Here is a 22,892-nt window from a genome sequence, read left to right on the forward strand (position 1 = left end):
CCCTTACAATTAAATTCCCAATAGCCAATGCATTCCTACACTTTTTACTCCTCTCCCAAGCAGCAGAACCAGCTGTGGTGCAATGAATTTGGCTGTTGCTGAGAACCCATTCACCCCAACAGTATCTAAAGTATATGCCTGTTTTTTCAGGGGAATGGCCACAGGAGATTCCAGCACTACCTGCCTGGGTCTCTTGCTGTGCCCAGTGGTCACCCATTCTTTTCCTGCCAGTGGAGTCTTAGCCTGCGGTGTGCTCACCTTGCTATAGGTGCTGTCCATGATACTTTTTTCCTCATGGATACTCCATAGTGTCCCCAGCCACCACACCAGCTCTGAAATCCAGGTTTCCTGGAGTTGCAGCTGGAGACACTTGGTGCACAAATGCTGCCTGGGCACTGGAAAATGTTCCCAGCTTCCCACATAGAGCAGGAGGAGCACAGCATGGCTTTGAACCCCCTTGCCATGATTTACCCCTTTAAATAGGACCTTTTGGAAAATGCTGAAAATCAAACATCAATTGCACTGGTCCTTGATTTTACAGAACATAACCCCTACAAACTATAAAACACAATGTAAAGACCTTACAAACTATATCCGATAACAGTAGTAAATATTTATCCAACCATATTCACCCAAAACTATTTTTGAGTGTCAACAAAATGAACATAAATCTTCATTAATGCACCCACTGAAAAACAAGTTCATTATCAGTCGTGGGATAAGATAGGTTTGAAACATGACACAGGGTGGTGGGAGGTGAAGATGTACCAGGCTTGCAAGGAAACTCCCTCATAAATTGGAAATAATGTCTGCATGCACCAAGAGTTGGTGCACTTTACAGAAAAGCATTCGTTTTCAGCATCAAAATTGATTCATGAGCCCAAATTAATTTCACTCTATGGGAAAGCTGAAGTCACATCACAGATGAATTTACAAAAGGTTCTGCAACTGGGAGTTCACATTCATTGTCGGCTATTGTGCAAAATGGCCAGGATTTAAAGAATGAGTTTAAAGAGTACCTCCAGACTGCTTTATAACAGACATCTTTCCTATCCTACACCCACCTGACTCTTTATGACATCTTTATTGTAACATGACATCTGAGGTCGAAAACAACGCTGCTTGGTAATGTTCAATGTTGTTTTGCATTCATAATACACAGTGAAGTAGCCAGAATAGCTCACATAATGGAGTCTCCTCACCAATGAGTAAAGGTTGCAGGTCACAGGTCTGCAAACATAACCATCTAATCCCCTGTAATGACTCAAGTATTTTTTCACCTGGATTATATAAAATATCTTACGCAACAGAAATGACAAGACTGTTTTTCGAATGAAACAGGCTAAATTTGACTGAGGTGAACTTGCCCGAATTTGAAAGCGGATTTTGTTCAGCCTGTTTGAATATGTCAAGTTCAGAACATCTTTTTAAAAATTTATTAGTGTTACAAGTAAGCTTACATTAGTCTTAAAGGGGTGCCCTTTAAATATGACGCCCTGATCTCAGTGCAGCCGGGCTTTGCCAGCATGTTGAGGTCCCACCTCGTACATAACAGCGTGAAAGGGCAGAACCCTTAACAGTATTGATAGGCAGAGGGATCTGGTTGTACAGATACACAGGTCACTGAAAGTGGCAATGCAGGTGGAGAAGTTAATCAAGAAAGCATACGGCATGCTTGCCTTCATTGGCTGGGGCATTGAGCTTAGAAATTGGCAAGTCATGTTGCCAATTTCTAAGCTCAATGCCAATTATAGAACCCTTAGTTAGGCCGCACTTAGAATATAGTGTTCAATTCTGGTCGCCACACTACCAGAAGGATGTGGAGGCTTTGGAGAGGGTACAGAAAAGATTTACCAGGATGTTGCCTGGTATAGAGGGCATTAGCTCTGAGGAGAAGTTGGAGAAACTTGGTTGTTCTCACTGGAATGACGGAGGTTGAGGGGCAACCTGATAGAAGTCTACAAGATTATGAGGAGCATGAACAGAGGACGCTGAAAGTCTGCAAAGGGATATAGATAATCTAAGTGAGTGGGTGAGAGTCTGGCAGATGGAGTACAATGTTGGTAAATGTGAGGTCATCCATTTTGGTAGGAATAACAGCAAAATGGACTATTATTTCAATGGTAAAAAATTGCAACATGCTGCTGTGCAGAGGGACCTGGGTATCCTTGTGCAGGAATCTTAAGGAGTTGGTTTGCAGTTGCAGCAGGTAATTAAGAAGGCAAATGGAATTTTGTCCTTCATTGCTAGAGGGATGGAGTTTAAAAACAACAAGGTTATGTTCACAGAATCACAGAATCACAGAATCCCTACAGTGCAGAAGGAGGCCATTCAGCCCATCAAGTCTGCACCGACCATAATCCCACCCATGCCCTCTTCCCATAACCTCTCATAGTTATCCTGCTAATCCCCGTTGCAGCTGTATAAGGTGCTGGTGAGGCCACACTTGGAGTACTGTGTACAGTTTTGGTCTCCTTACTTGAGAAAGGATATACTGGCACTGGAGGGGGTGCAGAGGAGATTCACTAGGTTGATTCCAGAGTTGAGAGGGTTGGCTTATGAGGAGAGACTGAGCAGACTGGGGCTATACTCATTGGAATTCAGAAGAATGAGGGGAGATCTTATAGAAACATTTAAGATTATGAAGGGAATAGATAAGATAGAAGCAGGGAAGTTGTTTCCACTGGCGGGCGAAACTAGAACTAGGGGGCATGGCTTCAAAATAAAGGGGAGCAGATTTAGGACTGAGTTGAGGAGGAACTTCTTCACACAAAGGGTTGTGAATCTGTGGAATTCTCTGCCTAGTGAAACAGTTGAGGCTACCTCATTGAATGTTTTTAAGGCAAGGATAGATACATTTTTGAACAGTAAAGGAATTAAGGGTTATGGTGAGCGGACGGGTAAGTGGAGCTGAGTCCACAGAAATATCAGCCAGGATCTTATTGAATGGCGGAGCAGGCCCGAGGGGCCAGATGGCCTACTCCTGCTCCTAGTTCTTATGTTCTTATGACAGAGTGGATAGTCAGAAGCTTTTTCCCAGGATGGAAGAGTCAATTACTAGGGGGCACAGATTTAAGGTGCGAGGGGCAAGATTTAAAGGAGATGTACGAGGCAAGTTTTTTTACACAGAGGGTGGTGGGTGCCTGGAACTTGCTGCTGGGGGAGGTAGTGGAAGCAGATACGATAGTGAGTTTTAAGGGGCTCCTGGACAAATACTTGAATAGGTGGGAATAGAGGGATATGGTCCCTGGAAAGGTAGGGGGTTTTAGTTCAGCCGGGCAGCATGGTCGTTGCAGGCTGGGAGGGCCAAAGGGCCTGTTCCTGTGCTGTAATGTTCTTTCCTCTTTGTTCTTTTTTTGTTTTTTTGTGGCAGAATATGGTAAGATTGGAAGAGAAACATGCCGATTTTCTCATTGGAACCAACACTGCCATTTTTTGTCTAGATTTCGCCTTTTATGTTTTAAACAAAAACATGGCGTTGATTATTGTCTATGGAACCATACATGAAAAGCAGTTAGAAATGAAGAATCATAGAATGCCTACAGTGCAGAAAGAGGCCGCTCGGCCCATCGAGCCTGTACCGACAACAATCCCACCCAGGCCCTGCCCCCATAATCCCACACATTCCTCCTGATAATCCCCCTGACACGAGGGGCAATTTAGCCTGGCCAATCAACCTAACCCACACATCTTTCAGACTGTGGGAGGAAACCGGAGCACCCGGAGAAAACCCACGCAGACACGAGGAGAACGTGCAGACTCCACACAGACAGTGACCCAAGCCGGGAATCGAACATGGGTCCCTGGCGCTGTGAGGCAGCGGTGCTAACCACTGTGCTACCGTACCACCCAAGAGAAAGCCAATGAGAGAAATACTAAGTCACCCACCCTAGCATATCTTAAATCTCTTCAAAATATAGAAGCAGCTACTTCTATTGAAATAGGTTTGTCATCTGTCTGACTGTCTTTCACCATGTCTGCCTCCTCTGATTTAAATAACTCAGTCTTTTCATTAGGCACAAGTGAGTGGAGTGCTGTGGTTTCACAGGATTGAAAAGAAATCATATTTGCAAACATGATTTGAGACAGGTTTTTGCGAAGTCTGTCGAGGATTTTTGCGGCTGACTCAATAATGTGGATTTCTTGACTAGGAGTAGGCAGTAAATATTTAAATCTGTAGCTCTGATAACTGTGAAGAATTATTACAGGATGTATCACAACAACAGAATCATGTGCAAAAAATACTTCAGTATTTTTTATCGAAAGCTGCCCATGGGGAGCTTTGTCTAAAGGGAACATTCCCCACACGTCCCATCCGTTCCATTGTGAATATAAATGTCCAGCTGGTTTGTAGGAAAACTTTACTTTGTGAAAATTACCCACAAGGTCTAATTTTAGTCCAAAGAGAAGCTGTAGGGTAGCACAGTGGTTAGCACTGCTGTTTCACAGTGCCAGGGACCCGGGTTCGATTCGCGGCTTGGGTCACTATCTGTGCAGAGTTTGCACCTTCTCCCCGTGTCTGCGTGGGTTTCCTCCGGGTGCTCCGGTTTCCCCCACACTCCAGAGATGTGCTGATTAGATGCATTGGCCATGCTAAATTCTCCCTCAGTGTACCCGAACAGGCGCCGGAGTGTGGCAACTAGGGGATTTTCACTGTAACTTCATTGCAGAGTACTTGTGACTAATAATAAATAAACTTGTTCCATTGGATGAATAGACATATATATATTACAATGACCAGAGATAGTCAATTAAGTGACGGTCCTCTGTGTAAGTTATGTTTGCTAGTTGTTGGTTTTAACTGACTATTGTACAGCTATGGAGACACAGGTATGTCTGACCGGAGTTATTATGGGCACATAACTATTTACAGATGTACAAGAATGCAGGTTTTACTCAGTCTAAGCCACGGGCTTTCTCCAGCTAGACTGAGATATGTGACTCTCACACTGACTGCTGGAGTGGTGGCGAGGTGGGGCTGGGGTTAGGGGGTGTACTGTTTCTCCAGTCCCATAGAAAATAGGAATAGGCCATTCGGCCCTGCAAGCCTGCTTCACTATTTAACATGATCATGGTTGGTCCACTGTGTCAGTGCCATACTCTTGTGTTCTCCCCATACCCCTTTACACCTTTAGAGTCTAAGGGCCCTATTTTACCATTTGGATTCTAAGCGCTGGGTGGACTTGAAACTGGGAATGTTTCAGATCCGATTTTTAGACCCGTTCTCAGGCAACTCCACACGCAATCTGCCTGAAAAAATAGCAGCGATTCTGAATCGCACTGCACAAGGCTGTGGGCGGGGCTTAACGCGCCCAAAACACCACAACTCCTATCGGAGCCTCCAACTGCGCATATGCAGAAAAACAAAAGATAGAATGCTGCTCCCCTGCCACATCCCCCCACCCCCCACAACATTACTGACTCCTTATCCCTCCCCGCCCTCTGCCACCCAGACTGATCGCGGGCCCATCCCCCCCTTAACCCCTCACCGATCTGAGTCAGAGAGCTGCCGGAAGCTCGGAACTTACCTCCTCAGAAGCTGGAGCACCCGAATCAGACCTTTACGGACCATGTCTATTTTGCTCCGAATCTGGACGGGCGAACGCAGTAGTAAAGGAGGAAGTGCTGGTAAAGTTGGGCGTGCAGCCCATTAAGTCAATTTAAATGCCATTCTCGGGCCTTGGTAAAGGGGGAACGGGCGCGGAAGTGAGCGCGGATCACACTCCTTGCCTCACGCCGATTTTACCAAGTTTTCGCCCCCGAAAATGGGCGCAACTTGATGGTAAAATCGGGCCCTAGAAATCTATATATTTCCTTCTTAAATATAAACGGTGACTTGGCCTCCACAGCCTTCTGTCGTGGAGAATTCCACAGGTTCACCATCCTCTGAGTGAGGAGGCTTCTCCTCATCTCAGTCCTAAATGGCCTGCCCCATATCCTGAGACTGTGACCCCTTGTTCTAGACCCTCCAGCCACAGGAAACATCACCCCTCCATCTACTCTGTCCAAATTCTGTCAGAATTTTACATGTTTAAATTAGATCCCTTCTCATTCTTCTAAAAACCAGGTGAAAACAGGCCTAATCGACCCAATCTCTCCTCATACGACAATCCTGCCAGTGGTGAATTCCTGATGCACTCCATCTATGGTAATCTTCAGCTAGGCATCCAAGGCCTCACTGCTTACTCAAGCCAATGGCACTGCCTCCTTTGCAAATGATCATTAAACAAGAGCCCAACCAAAACTCCATCACCAAATACCACCATGCAGTTACCAGCCTGGAGAGCACCCGCTGGCAGCAGCATTGGAGGTACATCCAGGGCTTTCAAGGGTGGTGCTCGGACCTGCAGACCAGTGCACGGACTGTGACCTCGGGGGGTCACTGCCAGTGTGGGAGATGCATGAGGTATCTCTGCAGGGTGCCCCTCCATCAGGGAGGGGTGAGCAGGAAGGTCCAAACACACCTCACGCTGGTGAACAAGCTGTCTGCCATCTCTGTGAGCTCCTCACCACTTACATCTATCGATGCCGTAATGCCGTGACGACTCAGGATTGCTCAGCCACAGGGCTGGGCACGCCTGAGCGGACTTCACCTCGGAGGGCGTGCCCAGCCAGTCCAAGCACCACCCTTGAAAGCCCTGATTCAATTCCTGGAACAGCGTCTCACTGAGAGCTGCCACTCTCTATGGAAGAGACTGTGCCCTCATCTGTAATGGGCAATGCAATGCTCATGCTCCACATGGACTCCTCCATGACGGAGAACATGGTACGCAGACTCTCATGGATGTCCATCAGATGGTCCCCCACACATCCCACTGGTCATCCAGCATCGCCTTCTGCTTGGAACCCCAGCATGATCCCGGTCTCCAGCAGTGCTCTAATTGTTGGCACCCTGGGACCTCTGTGGCTCTGCTACCTTCTCATGTGAGTGTGATGGGCCCTTACCACTGTGCAACATCCACAGAGCCCACAGCTGCTACCTGGTTCTCAGAGACTGTGCGATGCTGCTGCAGGAACAATGTCTTTCTGGGTACTTGAGGGGGAGCCTCGGGGTCACTGGAGGCTCCTGCAGATGCTGCAATCTGGGACCTGCGCTCTTACCTTCATGATGTGGAGCTGCCGGCGTTGGACTGGGGTAAACACAGTAAGAAGTCTAACAACACCAGGTTAAAGTCCAACAGGTTTATTTGGTAGCAAAAGCCACACAAGCTTTCGGAGCCCCAAGCCCCTTCTTCAGGTGAGTGAGGACTCGTGATCACAAACAGGGCATATAAAGACACAAACTCAATTTACAAGATAATGGGTGGAATGTGAGTCTTTACAGGCAATCAAGTCTTAAAGGTACAGACAATGTGAGTGGAGAGAGCATTAGGCACTGGTTCAAAAGATGTGTATTGTTTCCAGACAGGAAAGTTAGTGAGATTTTGCAAGTCCAGGCAGGTCATGGGGGTTACAGATAGTGTGACATGAACCCAAGATCCCGGTTGAGGCCATCCTCATGTGTGCGGAACCTGGCTATCAGTCTCTGCTCAGCGACTCTGCGCTGTCGTGTGTCGTGAAGGCCACCTTGGAGAATGCTTACCCGAAGATCAGAGGCTGAATGCCCGTGACCGCTGAAGTGTTCCCCAACAGGAAGAGAACAGTCTTGCCTGGTGATTGTCGAGCGGTGTTCATTCATCCGTTGTCGTAGTGTCTGTATGGTTTCTTGATGGTCTGCTTGATTACCTGTAAAGACTCACATTCCACCCATTATCTTGTAAATTGAGTTTGTGTCTTTATATGCCCTGTTTGTGATCACGAGTCCTCACTCACCTGAAGAAGGGGCTTGGGGCTCCGAAAGCTAGTGGCTTTTGCAACCAAATAAACCTGTTGGACTTTAACCTGGTGTTGTTAGACTTCTTACTGTTCTTACCTTCATTCCAGACCTCCGTCTCACCATCACTTGCGGAGTGAGCTGGCCAGTGATAGCCCAGCTCCAGTGCAGATTTGGGAGTCACCAACTGGTTCTGCGGCACTCTATTACATTGTGACTTGTCTTCTCCCGACTGGGAACTAGAAGAAGCCTCTTTAGTGCTCTGTCTCCCTTAAGGTCCATTCCAGATCCCCTACCTGGGCATTAAACTGGCCATTTTATGTTTGCACCCTCCCCCCCCCCCCTGCACCCCCTCCAATGCACTGAGGCCTATTGTGCTGATATCCCAGCCTTGGCGAGGCAGGCCCACACACACTCAGATCCCTGAGTCTCCCAAGCAATGCACAGGTCTGTGCCATCTCTGCACTTACCCTTGTCAGCCACAGAAGGTCACCGGACCCTTTGCAGCTCCACATGCAGTGCCCATTGACCTGGGCAGGGAGCTCTGACCAGGCCCTCTTGATCAGCTTGGGCAGCCTTCTCTTGCCATCCATGGGCATGAGAATGTTCACCTGGCACTGACCTCCTCAATCAGGACACCCAGGCACTTAACAGTGAAAGGGGGTGCCAAGTGCCCACACAACTTGCCTTCCTGCCTTCCATGACCACCAGGTGCTGAGGCCATTGCTGGATAACAGGGACATTATTATAATGGTTGCAGAGAGCTCCCTCTGGCTCCCCCACAACATGAAAACATTCAGGGAGTTGCCTCCTCCATCTTTAACCACACCCTGCCCGTGGTGGTCCCAGTGTACTAGGCGCCTGACACGCTCCCATCCTTGCGCAGTGTTAGCCCAATTGGCAGAGGCATTTCACGCTGAGCAGGCCTCACAGCCCATTGTACCATCACATTAGCTAAACAGTGTCAACCGGGAGTGGGATTCACATTTGCTTCCGGCTTCGCTGACCTTGAGTGCAACCAGAGGGTAAAATTCAGGCCATGGAAGCAACAGATGGAACTGGCAAGACTTACCCAAAGATGTGCGGGTTAGGTTGATTGACCATGCTAAATTGCCCTTGGTGTCCCTGGATGCATAGTTTAGAGGGATTAGCAGGGTAAATGTGTGGGGTTGTGGGGATAGGAACTGGGTGGGACTGTGGTCGGTGCAGACTTGAAGGGCTGAATGGCCTCCTTCTGCACTGTAGGGTTCCTATGCTTCTACCCAAGAGTTTTTCAGGCAATTGAAATGGTATATTTATAATTAGAACATTAATCGTAGATTAAAAACCTGGTACAGAACCAAGTATTCACCGATTAACAATAACATGGCCATGACCTATTGCTGAAACTGATAAAGTGGGGAGATGAACCCATGAATTTGACCGGCTGCTTGTTGATTTAACAGTTAGTTCCTGTATTGCTTTATATTCCCATCGAGTTAAACACACCTGCAGCGGTGGTGAGCTGATATCTTTGGTTTCCATCAGAAGGGGAAGCAATTTGAACCACATTCTTTATAAACAGCTTACAAATTGCAATACACACAGCGCACAAAGTTTATCTTCTCTGATGAGATTCTGCCCTCAGCAAATATTTGGAGGACGGGATGAAAATACCACTAATGCACAGTCAGTGTGCTAACTGGAAACTACATTTTCTCCCACTGTTTTAGCACCTTTTTTTTCACTCATTTGTGGGACATGGGTGTCGCTGGCTGGCCAGCATTTATTGCCCATCCCTAGTTGCCCTTGGGGGACAGTTGGGACATTGCTGTGGCTCTGGAGTCACACGTAGACCAGACCAGTAAGGACGGCAGATTTCCTTCCCTAAAGGGCATTAGTGAACCAGATGGTTTTTTCCCGACAATCGACAATCGTTTCATGGTCATCAGTAGATTCTTAGTTCCAAATTTTTTTTTTTAAATTCAAATTCTACCATGACAGGATTCGAACCCAGGTTCCCAGAACATTAGCTCAGTTTCTGGACTAATAGTCTAGCGATAATACCACTAGACCATCGCCTCCTTCATAAGAATGCACAGCGCTCTGACTTTGATGAGGTTTAGTGAGGATAGGTTGACTATAATTGTCCGTTAATAAAATTCCAATAAACCCAGCCAGTTCTCTAAATCTCTGTAGGAAATGTGCTTCATAAACGGTCAATGGTGTGATGGAATACTCCCCACTTGCCTGGATGGGTGCAGCTCCAACAACACTCAAGAAACTTGACACCATCCAGATGTGGTGCCAATCAAGCAGCCCGCTTGATTGGCACCACATCTACAAACATTCAATCCCTCCAACACCAACGCTCAGTAGCAGCAGTGTGTACTATCTACAAGATGCACTGCGGCAATTCATCAAAGATCCTTGGACAGCACCTTCCAAACCCATCACCACTTGCGTCTAGAAGGACAAGGGCAGCAGATAAATGGGAAGACCACCTCCAAGCCACTCACCACCCTGACTTGGAAATATATTGTCGTTCCTTCGCAGTCACTGGGTCAAAATCCTGGAATTACCTCCCTAACGGCATTGTGGGTCAACCCAGAGAACATGGACTGCAGCGATTCAAGAAGGCAGCTCACCACCACCTTCTCAAGGGCAACTAGGGATGGGCAATAAATGCTGGCCTAGCCAGCGACACCCATGTCCCACAAATGAACTTTAAAAACTGTACAGAGGCTCTAAGTCTACAGTGCCACCTGAAATAGGCAGTAAAAATAAATGTTTATTCCATTGTCGTCCCTTTTCCAATTGCTTTAGCTCACAGTTTTTGTGTTTGTTTTTTATCAAAGCCAAACAGGCATGAAACAGTCAAACATCTTACCCAATTAGACAAGACCATAATGAAGGTTCAGATGTCAAAGGCCAGAAGTAACATAGATTGGAAGAAACAATCACACTTATGCTCCATGCGAGTATCATTGCGTGCATTAACCATACACAATGTTTCAGTAGGTGTAAAGCTGAGATAGTTGCATCTAGAAATATGACATATCTTATCAGTGCAGCAGGAACTACGTGCTTCTCATGTATTTCTTATTTTTATAGGTATACGCGCCACAACAGCAAGTTGAACCTTCACCACACCTCACCACATCATGATTTAAAGCTGGCACCAGCACGGATGCACACACTTGAGAATAATTTAGCAATCTGGAAGGAGAAACGCAAAATGAGTTATTTTTTCTTGGGCCGTAAGACTGCATCAAAGTAATAGTCGCAAAACAGAGTGACACTCTGGGCTGCTGTGGCATCAACATAAACACCATTTAGTCATTTTGTGCTATAGACCAGCTATTAAACAAGAAGTAGTTGAAGACTACAAGTGGGCATCAGTCAGTCACCTCCTCACATAACCTATGGCTTTCCTATAGATGTAGAATTTGAAGTTAGAATTTATTTATTAGTGTCACAAGTGGGTCTACATTAACACTGCAATGAAGTTACTCTGAAAGTCCCCGAGTCACCACACTCCAGTGTCTGTTTAGGTACACTGAGGGAGAATTTTCCATGGCCAATTCACCCTAACCAGTACATCTTTCACACTGTGGGAGGAAACCCAGTAAGAAGTCTCACAACACCAGGTTAAAGTCCAACAGGTTTATTTGGTAGCAAATGCCATAAGCTTTCGGAGCAATGCTCCTTCGTCAGATGGAGTGGTCTCTGTTCTCAAACAGGGCACAGACACAGAAATCAAATTACTGTCTGCTTTCTTGCATGTTTTGGGAAACCCACACAGACACGGGGAGAACGTGCAGACTCCAGACAGACAATGACCCAAGCCGGGAATTGAACCTGGGTCCTTGGCGCTGTGTGGCAGCAGTGCTAACCACTGTGCCACCATTTGTCCTCGGTTTATCTGGTTTGGTTTAATTAGTCAGTTTGTTTTAATCAAAAGGAGTATAGATGTAGAATGTACTGCCCAGGAAGTAAATAATTCCATGTTCTGCAAATAACAATGAGCAGTATACAATATCAGTAGATCCAACAGGAGTTATTGCAAGCACACAGGTGCAGAACATCTCTCAGCACTGCTTCCACTGATGTTGCCAAGGCTTACATTGAATGTCACCTACCATTGTTCAGATTGTGGAGTGCAAGATTTGCAAATCCCAGCAAGAAAATCAGGAGGAAAACATGACAAAATAGTATGTAGTTTCATGAAATTCATTGGCCTAGAACTCAGTAGTGGTGAGGGAAATTTCGTTATTTGCCAATTACTTCTGAATTCATTGGAAGTGGCAGTCAGCTTACCATTTGCTTTCTGAACTGGAACAACACTTCAGCTCTGCACATGAACTGGAATTTGTAACAGTCAAAATTTTTTAACCTATGCGCTTCATGTCACGGTGACACAGTGGTCAGCACTGCTGCCTCACAGTGCCAGGGACCTGGGTTCAATTCCTGGCTTGAGTGACTGTCTGTGTGGAGTTTGCATGTTATCCATGTGTCTGCATGGGTTTCCTCCAGTTTCCTCTGAAAGATGTGCTGGTTAGGTGCATTGGCCATGCTAAATTCTCCCTCAGTGAACACAAACAGGCGCTGGAGTGTGGCTACTAGAGGATTTTCACAGTAACTTCATTGCAGTTAATGTTAGTTGTGACACTAATAAATAAACTTTATGCTTGGCACATGGACATACGTGCATGACTTTGCCCAGTTTTCTCCATTTACTGAGTTCTCACCGTATTGGATTTCCCGAATTGGTGAATGACTTTTGTTTTTTATTATCTATTCGTTCACGTGATGTGGGGGTCACTAGCTTGGCCAACATTTATTGCCCATCCCTCATTGCCCTGGAGAAGGTGGTGTGCTAAAAATAAAACTTGTAAGCTTCTTCACCTTATATCAATGTTTCATTTCAATGAGAAGTTCTTTTACAGTTTTTTAAAGTTTATTTATTAGTCATAAGTAAGGCTTACATTAACACTGCAATGAAGTTACTGTGAAATTCCCCTAGTTGCCACACTCCGGCGCCCATTCGGGTCAATGCACCTAACTAGCACGTCTTTCAGAATGTGGGAGGAAACTGGAGAACCCGAGGAAACCCACGCAGACACGGGGAGAACGTGAAAACCTTGTCAAAAAAGTGTTTGATGGGGCAAAGGTTTGCAACTATTTTCGATGGAATCGCTGCTAATAAAAATACTCTACAAGTCAGCACAGAAATGTGACATTTAACATTCCCGATACATGGTTGTAAACTTTGCCCAATAGAAATAACCTTGGGGAAATGTCACACTGCGGCTGTTATCTAGTGACCATTTGATGAATTTAATTTGTGAGGATCACTTCCACTTGATGTCATATTTACAGACCTACAAGCATTATAATGATTTCAGAAACTTTGATTAAACCAATGGGATTATAGCTAAAATATTTTTGGAGAGTGCTTTGTAACACAACAGAATGTGCAGTCCTGGAAGCTGAGCTGTTGAGTTAAGGGTAACATTTCAATGACGTAGATGCAGAACATAAGGATAAGGTTAGAAATGATTAATGAGAGTTACAGATTGCTAAATGGGCCTTTGTGATGAAATGTTTTTGGAGATATGGACACACTGTTGTGGAAAATGAGAGGAATCTAGACAATGGCTGACCACAGGAACAGAGTTTTACTGCTGGAATCACTGATACTTCTGATATGCTGCATAGCAGGTAATGCAATATATTTTATAATATGTTTGACAATTTAGTTTAATTATTGACATGTTGGGTAAGCTAATGTGCAGCAATGTAGTTCTGATCTCCAGTATTTAATATTTATCTGCATGTAAAACAATAAATCCATTTAATGTGGGAAATAGGCCCACTTCACCAACCTGCAAGTAGCTCCTCAGCAGACCAATTATATCTACACAGGGGATACGGACAGAGAGTAGGAAGGGAACATGATAATAGAATCAGTGAGCATAGCTGAAAAGGAACAGGAAGGGTAAAGTTTATTTATTAGTGTTACAAGTAGGAGAATTTAGCACGGCCAATGTACTAGCCAGCAAGTCTTACGTACTGTGGGAGGAAACCGGAGCACTCATAGGAAACCCACGCAGACCACATGCAGGCTCCGCACAGACAGTGTCCCAAGCTGGGAATCGAACCTGGGTCTCAGGCGCTATGAGGCAGCAATGCTAACCACTGTGCCACCATGCAGCCCCGAGGCCGGAATCGAACCTGGGTCCCTGGCACTGTGAGGCAGCAGTGCTCACCACTGTGCCATCGTGCCAGGTAGGCAGACAAAGAAGAAGAGGTGCGATACTAGAAGACAACAGAGTCTCTGCTGTCAACCACGCAGGCAGTAGTGCCAGATTTCCATGTGTGGTGAACCATCGTTGGTTCCCACTGGATAGTGCTGAGCCAGGGGCTGGCCAGTACTACAGGGATGTACATATGTTACTGTTGGATTGTGCTATTGTTGCTGTTGGGGTTAGGGTGGGGTTGTTACACCTTTGTACTGTAGTGTTGTGGCACATCCCAGTCGGGCTCCGCCTCCTGGGAGAGGTATAAGAGTCCCTGCTCTGGCCGGGACCCCTTCAGTCTGGGATAGTGTACATAAGTTCTGGTAGCTTCATTAACAGTAAATAAAAGCCTTCATTTACTGAGCTTCAAGCCTCGTGTCTGAATAGCGCATCACCATGGCCCTGCCTTCAAACTAAGACCTGTTACAGAGAATGAGAAACTCTTATTGTAAAAACTCAAATGGTTCACTAATGTCCATTAAGGAAGGGGACTTTCAGTCCTTACTCCATCTGGTCTATATGCTTCTCCAGTCCCACATGAACAAAGCTAACTCTGAACTGCCATCTAACATGGCCCCACCAATATTTCCTTTGGGCATCAATGTATAAACAATACATCCATTGCTGCCCATGTCCTGAAATGTTTTTTAAATCACAAGTCCAGCAGAGATTTGTTCAGCTGGACAATCTACACACAGGGCCAATTCACATTCTAAATGCATCTTCCTCTACCCAGTGAGGTGCTGAAGAAGGAATCTGTTAACAACTCACATTCCTTGATTTGATTTGATTTATTATTAGCATACAGTGAAAAATATTGTTTCTTGTGCGCTATACAGATAAAGCATACCATTCGTAGAGAAGGAAAGGAGAGAGTGCTGAGTGTAGTGTTACAGTTATAGCTAGGGTGTAGAGAAAGATCAATTTAGTGCAAGGTAGGTCCATTCAAAAGTCTGACAGCAGCAGGGAAGAAGCTGTTCTTGAGTCGGTTGGTATGTGACCTCAGACTTTTGTATCTTTTTCCTGATGGAAGAAGGTAGAAGAGAGAATGTCCGGGGTACATGGGGTCCTTAATTATGCTGGCTGCTTTGCCGAGACAGCGGAAAGTGTAGACAGAGTCAATGGATGGGAGGCTGGTTTGGGCTACATTCACGACCTTCTGTAGTTTCTTGTGGTCTTGGGCAGAGCAGGGGCCATAGCTATTTGAAGGAAGGCATCTTGACACAAATGAACATGGGGAAGCAAAGCTAAGTTGATGGCAGGTTTCAGCAGTGCTTACTAATAAGCTAACCTGATTACTAACTTGACAGTGATTCATTAGTTAGGAGGCTTTTACAGCCAGTCTTCCAACTTGGAATCATAGAATCATAGAATCCTACAGTGCAGAAAGAGGCCATTTGGCCCATTGAGTCTGCACTGACCACAATCCCACCCAGGCCCTATCCACATATCCCTACATATTTTACCCACTAACCCCTCTAACCTATGCATCCCGGGACACTAAGGGGCAATTTAGAATGGCCAATCAACCTAGCCCACACATCTTTGGACTGTGGGAGGAAACCGGAGCACTCGGAGGAAACCCACGCAGACACAGGGAGAATATGCAAACTCCACATAGACAGCAACCCGAGTCGGGATTCGAACCCAGGTCCCTGGAGCTGTGAAGCAGCAGTGCTAACCACTGTGCTACTGTGCCGCAAAATGGTTTTGACTGTTGCATTATTGAAGTAACAATTTAGTGAACCTGCAGTTCTTGAAATCAGAACTCCCTAAAATTGGAACAGAATTTTTAATTTTGATCCATGTTAATTACCAAAACACGTCCCCAATTAGCTACTTGTGCACACGCGCAGACCGGATTCTAATGCTGAGGCTTTCCAGAAAGGTCAGAAAAAAATGAGGAAAACGTTTGTTTTCATTGCAGTTAATGGGAATATTCCGCCGAACTGTTCCGACTTTCAGACTTCTTCCTGGAGGAATGTTTTACAAAGGTTGGGCCTCAATGTCCAGTTCATGCTGCTGACTAGGAGGAACCCAGATTGTGCCCAGCCTGTCAATAACAACAGGGACATTGAAAATTCAAACTTTAACACAAGTCTGCCCACCAAGCTAATAATGCATGGTTACAGGTAATCAGAGAACATTTCATGTTTATGTTGGTGAAGTCTAGTAAGATATACCCACAAACAAGCCAGAAAAGTCATTCAGTGTGTCAATAGTCCAAAATCAGAATAAAATATTAGCTTAAAGTTTATTTAATAGTGTCACAAGTAGGCTTACATTAAAGCTTATTTAGTAGTCACAATTAAGGCTTACATTAACACTGCGATGAAGTTACTGTGAAATTCCCTGAGTCGCCATACTCTGGTGCCTGTTCGGGTCAATGCACCTGACCAGCACATAGAAACATAGAAAAATTACAGCACAAAACAGGCCCTTCGGCCCCACAAGTTGTACCGAACACATCCCTACCTTCTAGGCCTACCTAGAATCCCTGCCCCCTGCACCAGTCCCTCAGCCACACATTCATCCTCCACCTCACTCCATTCCTGCCCTCACCTTCCTGTGGCACAGGCAGCAATCCTGAGATTACTACCTTTGCTTTCCTCCTTCCTCCTTCTCAGCTGTCTCCCTAATTCCCTCTACTCTCTTTACATGACCCCTTCCCCCTTCCCCCTTCCCCCTTCCCCCTTCCTTCCCACATCAGCAGTACCAATATGTACCGTTACCTCTGACTCCTCTCCCTCCCCCCTCAGGATTTCTGGGACTCGACCAGCGACATCCTGGATCCCGGCCCCAGGGGGGCAGACCACCATCCGAGACTCCCACCTGCCTCCGCAAAAACGCCTGTCCGACCCCCTTACTGTCGAGTCCCCGATTAACACTGCCTTCCTCCTCTTTTCCTTAGCCCTCTGAGTTACAGGGCCGGACTCCACTCCGGAGACACGGCCACTGCTGCTTCCCCCAGGTGGGCTGTCCCCCCCAGCAGTACTCAGGCAGGAGTACTTGTTGTGTAGGGGCACATCCACCGGGGTGCTCTCAATCACCCGAGCTTTACCCTTCCTGGCTGTCACCCACTTGGCCTCCACCCATGGCCCTGGTGTGACCACCTGATGATAGCTCTTGTCTATCACCTCCTCATTCTCCCTTAACAGCCTAAGATCCGCGAGCTACAGTTCCAGCTCCCGAACATGGTCGCTCAGGAACTGCAGCTCGATACATCCCTCACAGATGTGGATGTCCGGGAGGCCAGGTGCCTCCAGGACCTCCCCCATCCTACACTGGGAACAACACACTGGTTTCACACTCATATTTGACCCTTTTTACCAAAGTACACAGAGAAAAGTAAATAAGAATTAAAAACTGAGAATTAAAACTCACCCGTGCTCAGCCTGTCCCCCGAAGCCCTGTGAGCCAAAGCCCTTACAGCTCACACTCTGCTTCCCACTCACTCAGCTGCCCGCTCCCGACGCTGCCCGCTGTACACTGCGGCCTCCCTTTTAAACCTCCCGCGGGCTTAAAAAAAACCCACACTTTCCCGACACACCCTGCAGCCCACTTCCGCTCAAATTTTAAAGTTAAGGTTAAAGTTAAAGTAATTTTACCACACACAAAGCCCGCGAAAAACGTTAAAAAGTCAGTCGCTCACCTCACGCACTGGAACCTCCTCTCTGCTTGTTCCATGAACAATGAGGCAGCTCCACCGAGTGAGTACCGTTATAAATAAAAAAAACACTTTCCCGACACACCCTGCGGCCCACTTCCACTAAAATTTTAAGACTATGGGAGGAAACCGGAGCACCCAGAGGAAACCCACGCAGACACGGGGACAATGTGCAAACTCCACACAGACAGTGACCCAAGCCGGGAATCGAACCCAGGTCCCTGGCGCTGTGAGGCAGCAGTGCTAACCACCGTGCCACCCCACTACAATGAAGTTTGCCACTTAGAATCTTTTTAGTAAGATCATCTCCTCAATGTTTATTCATTGGTAGCACAGGTCGCAATTTCAGGTATAATTCATAGAAATCCTACAGTGCAGAAGGAGGTCATTCGGCCCATCGAGCCTGGACCGACAAGAATCCCACCCCGACCCCATTCCCACACATTTACCCCATAGATCCCTCTAACCGACACATCCCGGGACACTAAGGGGCAATTTAACATGACCAATCAACCTAACCTGCACATGCTTGGGGTGTGGGAGGAAACCGGAGAAAACCCACGCAGACATGGGGAGAATGTGCAAACTCCGCGCAGACAGTCACCCAAGTCAGGAATCGAACCCGGGTCCCTGGCGCGGTGAGGCAGCGGTGCGAACAACTGTGCCACCGTGCCAGCTCATTGCACAGTGTCTGAACACTTTTATATTGATGTTTCATGATTTCCTCATTTTGTCCATTTTTTTTTGAGGATAATGGGAAGCAAACCTTCTTGGGCTGAGACCCTGGCACAGGAACTGATTCGTGCAATGGATGTGAATGTTGTTGTTGTCGATTGGATTATTGGTTCGACAGCTTTATACCACAATGCAGTGCAGAATTCTGCTCTGCTTGGATTGAAGGTTTCCACCCTCATAAAAAACTTGATTGTAAGTAGCTGAACAAAGATGTTAACTGAAAGTGTGACGTCCAAACTAAGCAGCTACGTCTGCACCATTTTAAAGCATCATCAACTGCTGAATCCCGTACTGAAACTAAATCACTGCCCCAGATAGTTAATGTTAATTTATTAGTGTCACAAGTAGGCTTACATTCACACTGCAGTGAAGTTACTGTGAAAATCCTCCCGTCGCCACACTCCAGCACCTGTTCGGGTACACTGAGGGAGAATTTAGCATGGCCAATGCACCCTAACCAGCACGTCCTTCACACTGTAGAGGAAACTGGAGCAAACCCACACAGACACGGGGAGAACGTGTAGACTCCACACAGACAGTGACCCAAGCTGGTGAATTGAACCTAGGTCCCTAGCACTATGAGGCAGCAGTGCTAACCACTATGCCACCGTGCCGTCCCAGATAGATGGTAAGTTGAACTGATGTGTGTGTGTTCCAGTAACAGATTCGGGACTTTGCGCTGTGATTTAAATTAGGCCCTTCCGGGTGTTCCGGTTTCCTCCCACAGTCCGAAAGACGTGCTGGTTAGGTGGATTGACCATGCTGAATTCTCCCTCAGTGCACCCGAACAGGCGCCAGAGTGTGGTGACCAGGGGACTTTCACAGTAACTTCATTGCAGTGTTAATATAATTGTGACACTGATAAATAGGGGCAAGCAGTGTTCCTTAACCTCTACATGTGTTCCTCTCCATCTCCAAACCCCCGCTTCAGCGTGACGTCATAGCTTTTGAGATGCAACCGATTGATTTTGCTGTTCTTTTGGTTGCTGCTGGAGCTGAGGAGGAGGAACTGGAGGAAGAATTGTGGGCACAGGAGGCCCAGGCCTTACCACTTGCAGGAGTAGAGGGAGATGACCACCAGAGGCAGGAGGTGGCAGCCATTCGCCCAGGAGTGGGGGCAGGGGGAGGAGGGGGGGGGGGGGTCACAGGCAGAGGAGGGAGCAGAGACCCCGGAGTTCCGTGCACCAGTGCCATTTGAACAGATGTTGGGCACCGTGTGCCGCCGATGGCTCCGCCTCCGAAAGGAGACAGTGCAACACCTGTGCCACCTGCTGCAGGACCTGGCACCTCAGGGCGGGGGGAGGTGGGGGGGGGGGGGGGGGGCGGAGGTCGATGGGCACTCACTCTTGGTGGCTGTCAATTTGACAGCCACTCTGAACTTTTAAGTGACTGGCTCCTTCCAGACCCCTCGCGGAGATGTCTGTGGCATCTCCCAGTCAGCTGTGCACACCTGTGTCAAGCAGGTCACGGAAGCCCTGTATGCCCGGGCTGGGCAGTACATCAAATTTAACCTGGACCGGGCCCATCGGGAAGCCCGGGTTGGAGGGTTCGTGGCCATTGCGGGGATGCCTATTGTACAGAGGAGCCATCGACTAAACCCACATCGCCCTCAAGCCCCGCTGCAGAATCCACGAAGATTCATCAACAGAAAGGGGTTCCACTCCCTGAATGTTCAACTTGCGTGTGACCTCAATATGTACATTATGCAGTCTGCTTGAGACACCCTGGCAGTGTGCATGACAGCTTTATTCCCAGGAGCTCTGACATACCGGAGGCATTTGAGGAGAAGTTCAGGCTGCGGGGGTGGCTCGTGGGTGATATAGGTTACCCGCTTCGGACGTGGCTGATGACGCTGAGGGTCCCTTCAGTGGCCCTCTGGGACTCCGCTGTGCCCTGCCTTGACTCGGCCATCGCTTAGTTGGAACCCTCTACCCATCGGGGACCATATTTCTCTATTCCCATCCACATAGCTGTAAAGATGCCCTGAAGGTCATTCTCATATCTGCCTCCTTGACTTCCCCTGAAGCAAGTTCCAGGCACCCACCCTCTGTCTGTGCAAATAAACATGCCTCGAACATCTCCTTTAAACCTTGCCCCTCGCACCCAAACCCATGCCCCTTAGAAGTTACCTCAAACTGAGTGGAGGATTGACAGGTGCTCACTTCTTGACTCCAGACAGCCCGCATCTCCCCTTCCCTGACAGCCCCAGTGCCCGCTCCTCAAAGTGGGTGAGGGCCCAGAGATCTAGCTCATCACCCCCTGTCTTCGCCCTCTCTTTGGTGTTATAGTTGGTCTTCCCCTGTGGAGACAGAAGGAGCCATGAAAGAAATGCTGGCGTGACTCCTGCAGAGTATCAGGTAGTGGCCCTTCAAGGGCAAGCGCAGTGGGGCTCTTGGTGAGGGGGGTTAGGAAGGAGGTGCTTGGGTGTTAGGAGCTGGAAGCACACAGGGTGCTGGGGTTGGAAGGATCTGAGGGAAGATGCTAGATGGGGTTAAGCACTCACCCTTGCTGCCTGGATGAGGTCATTGACCTTCTTGCGGCTCTGCTTCCCGGTTCTGGGGGCCAGTGCCACGGCACTGACCGAAACAGCGACTGCTTTCCAGGCCGCATTTCCATTAGCCCCCCTGGGTCTGCATCCTGCTGGGGGGAAGAGGGTGTCCCGTCCCTCCTCGCCTCTGCCGCATCCAGCTGCCTCCCCAGGTCATCCTCAGTAAATCAGGGGGCTGGTCGTGCAGTCATTTTTTCCTGCATTGCCTGCCTACCTGCCCAGCCTTGGGGTTTTTATGGAGCTGCCCCTCGTTAGGACCAATCAGCTGCAGGCGGTTTGGCAGAGCATTCCAGCAAGTTACAGGCAGTTTGCTTGTTAGCATTGAGGGGAAGGCAAGTGAGTACTTGCAGGTGTGCTGATGGTGGGGCGGGGCAGGGTGGGGCAGGGCAGGGCAGGGCAGGGCGGGGCAGGGCGGAGCAGGGTGGGGCAGGGCGGGGCGGGGCAGGGCGGGGCAGGGTGGGGCAGGGTGGGGCAGGGTGGGGCAGGGTGGGGCAGGGCGGGGCAGATCAGTGCCTCAATGATTTGGGACAAGGGAGAGAGAGGGAGGTCTCACGCAGCCATCGGAGTCAGGAGGAGACAGGGGCCTTGTGCAGGAGGGTCCAAGGTGGGGAAGAGGGGGGATCACCCTGCCTGAGATGGTAGGAGAGAGGGGGCGGGGGGGATATTTCTGCCTGAGATCGGGGGGAGAGGCGGGGGGGGGGATCTGCTGCCACTCTGCTTGAGATCAGTGGGAGGGGAAAGGGGGTGAACAGGGCCTGTGATCGGTCTGGATGGCAAAGGGAGTGGGGAAATAAGGGGGTCAGTAATGTTGTGGGGGTGGGGCAATGTCTGTGGGGGCCAGGGGGAGGCATTATCAGGCCCGGGAGGGATGTGGCAGGCAGCACCATTCCATCATTTTTTTTGCACATGCGCAGTTGGAGGTTCCGATCAGAGCTGCAGAATTTTGGGCATGTTAAGCCCCGCCCACAGGCTTGTGCAGCACGATTTTCGGGCAGAGTGCGTATGGGGGCGCTTCAGAACGGGTCTAAAAGTCAGATCTGAAACACTCCCAGTTTCAAGTCTGCCCAGCACTTAGAAACAAAATGGTAAAATAGGGCCCAGAGAATGGTGGAAAACCTCAGCAGGTCTGACAGCTTCTGTGGAGAAAGAAAGAGCCAACATTTTGAGTAAGGATGACCCTTCGTCAGAGCTGCACTGACTTTACTTAGAGTTACGATGAAATATCATAGATTTGCTCTTGTGCATCAAAACTTGATATAAACTTCAGTAAAATATTTTGTTATTTGCTTGCTGCCTTTCCTCTCTGGTCACCCATAGACCACACATCAAATCCTTGGCAAACTTTGATCCCTAACTTACCCTCAATTCTCTCTTTGACAATTGTGTTTTCAAATTGTCTCAAAGATTGGTGTGGGAGGAATGGGTTTGAATTCATGGGACATTGGCATCAGTAGTGGGGAACAGGGGACCTGTTCCAATGGGATGGTCTTCATCTGAATCGTGCTGGGACCAGAGTCCTGGCGAATTGGATAACTAAGGCTGTAGATAGGGCTTAAAACTAAAGAGTGGGGGGAGGGTTCAGTTGTACGGCGAATTAGAGAATCAAAGTTAAAGGAGAGGGTAGAAGTGCAGGTTAAAGGAGCTGAGGGCTCAGGAAAGGTTAGTAAAGTTTCCAGACCACGTAATAGAACAGAGAGGTGGCAGGAATCTAACCTCAGGCAGAGCAAAAAAGGTGACAAGTATGAGAAGGGAAGTGGTCAGTGCAGGACTGAGGGTGTTGTACCTAAATGCGTGCAGTATATGGAACAAAGTAAGTGAGCTTGTTGCGCGCATTGAAATTGGCCGGTA

The 22,892-nt window shown here is 47.9% G+C and overlaps 1 protein-coding gene across 1 annotated transcript in view; it reads left to right on the forward strand.

The window, feature by feature from the left end:
* Positions 1 to 13,356: 13,356 nt before the first annotated feature.
* The window catches only part of pla1a (phospholipase A1 member A), a 50,041-nt gene continuing 40,505 nt past the window's right edge, over positions 13,357 to 22,892 (forward strand). The window contains exons 1-3 of the mRNA XM_078232054.1: positions 13,357 to 13,516; positions 16,022 to 16,226; positions 18,511 to 18,688. Coding sequence (XP_078088180.1) covers positions 13,450 to 13,516; positions 16,022 to 16,226; positions 18,511 to 18,688 — 450 coding nt within the window. The 5' untranslated portion in view covers positions 13,357 to 13,449. The remainder of the gene's footprint in view (positions 13,517 to 16,021; positions 16,227 to 18,510; positions 18,689 to 22,892) is intronic.

This window comes from Mustelus asterias, chromosome 17 (assembly GCF_964213995.1).
Source record: "Mustelus asterias chromosome 17, sMusAst1.hap1.1, whole genome shotgun sequence".
NCBI lineage: Eukaryota > Metazoa > Chordata > Chondrichthyes > Carcharhiniformes > Triakidae > Mustelus > Mustelus asterias.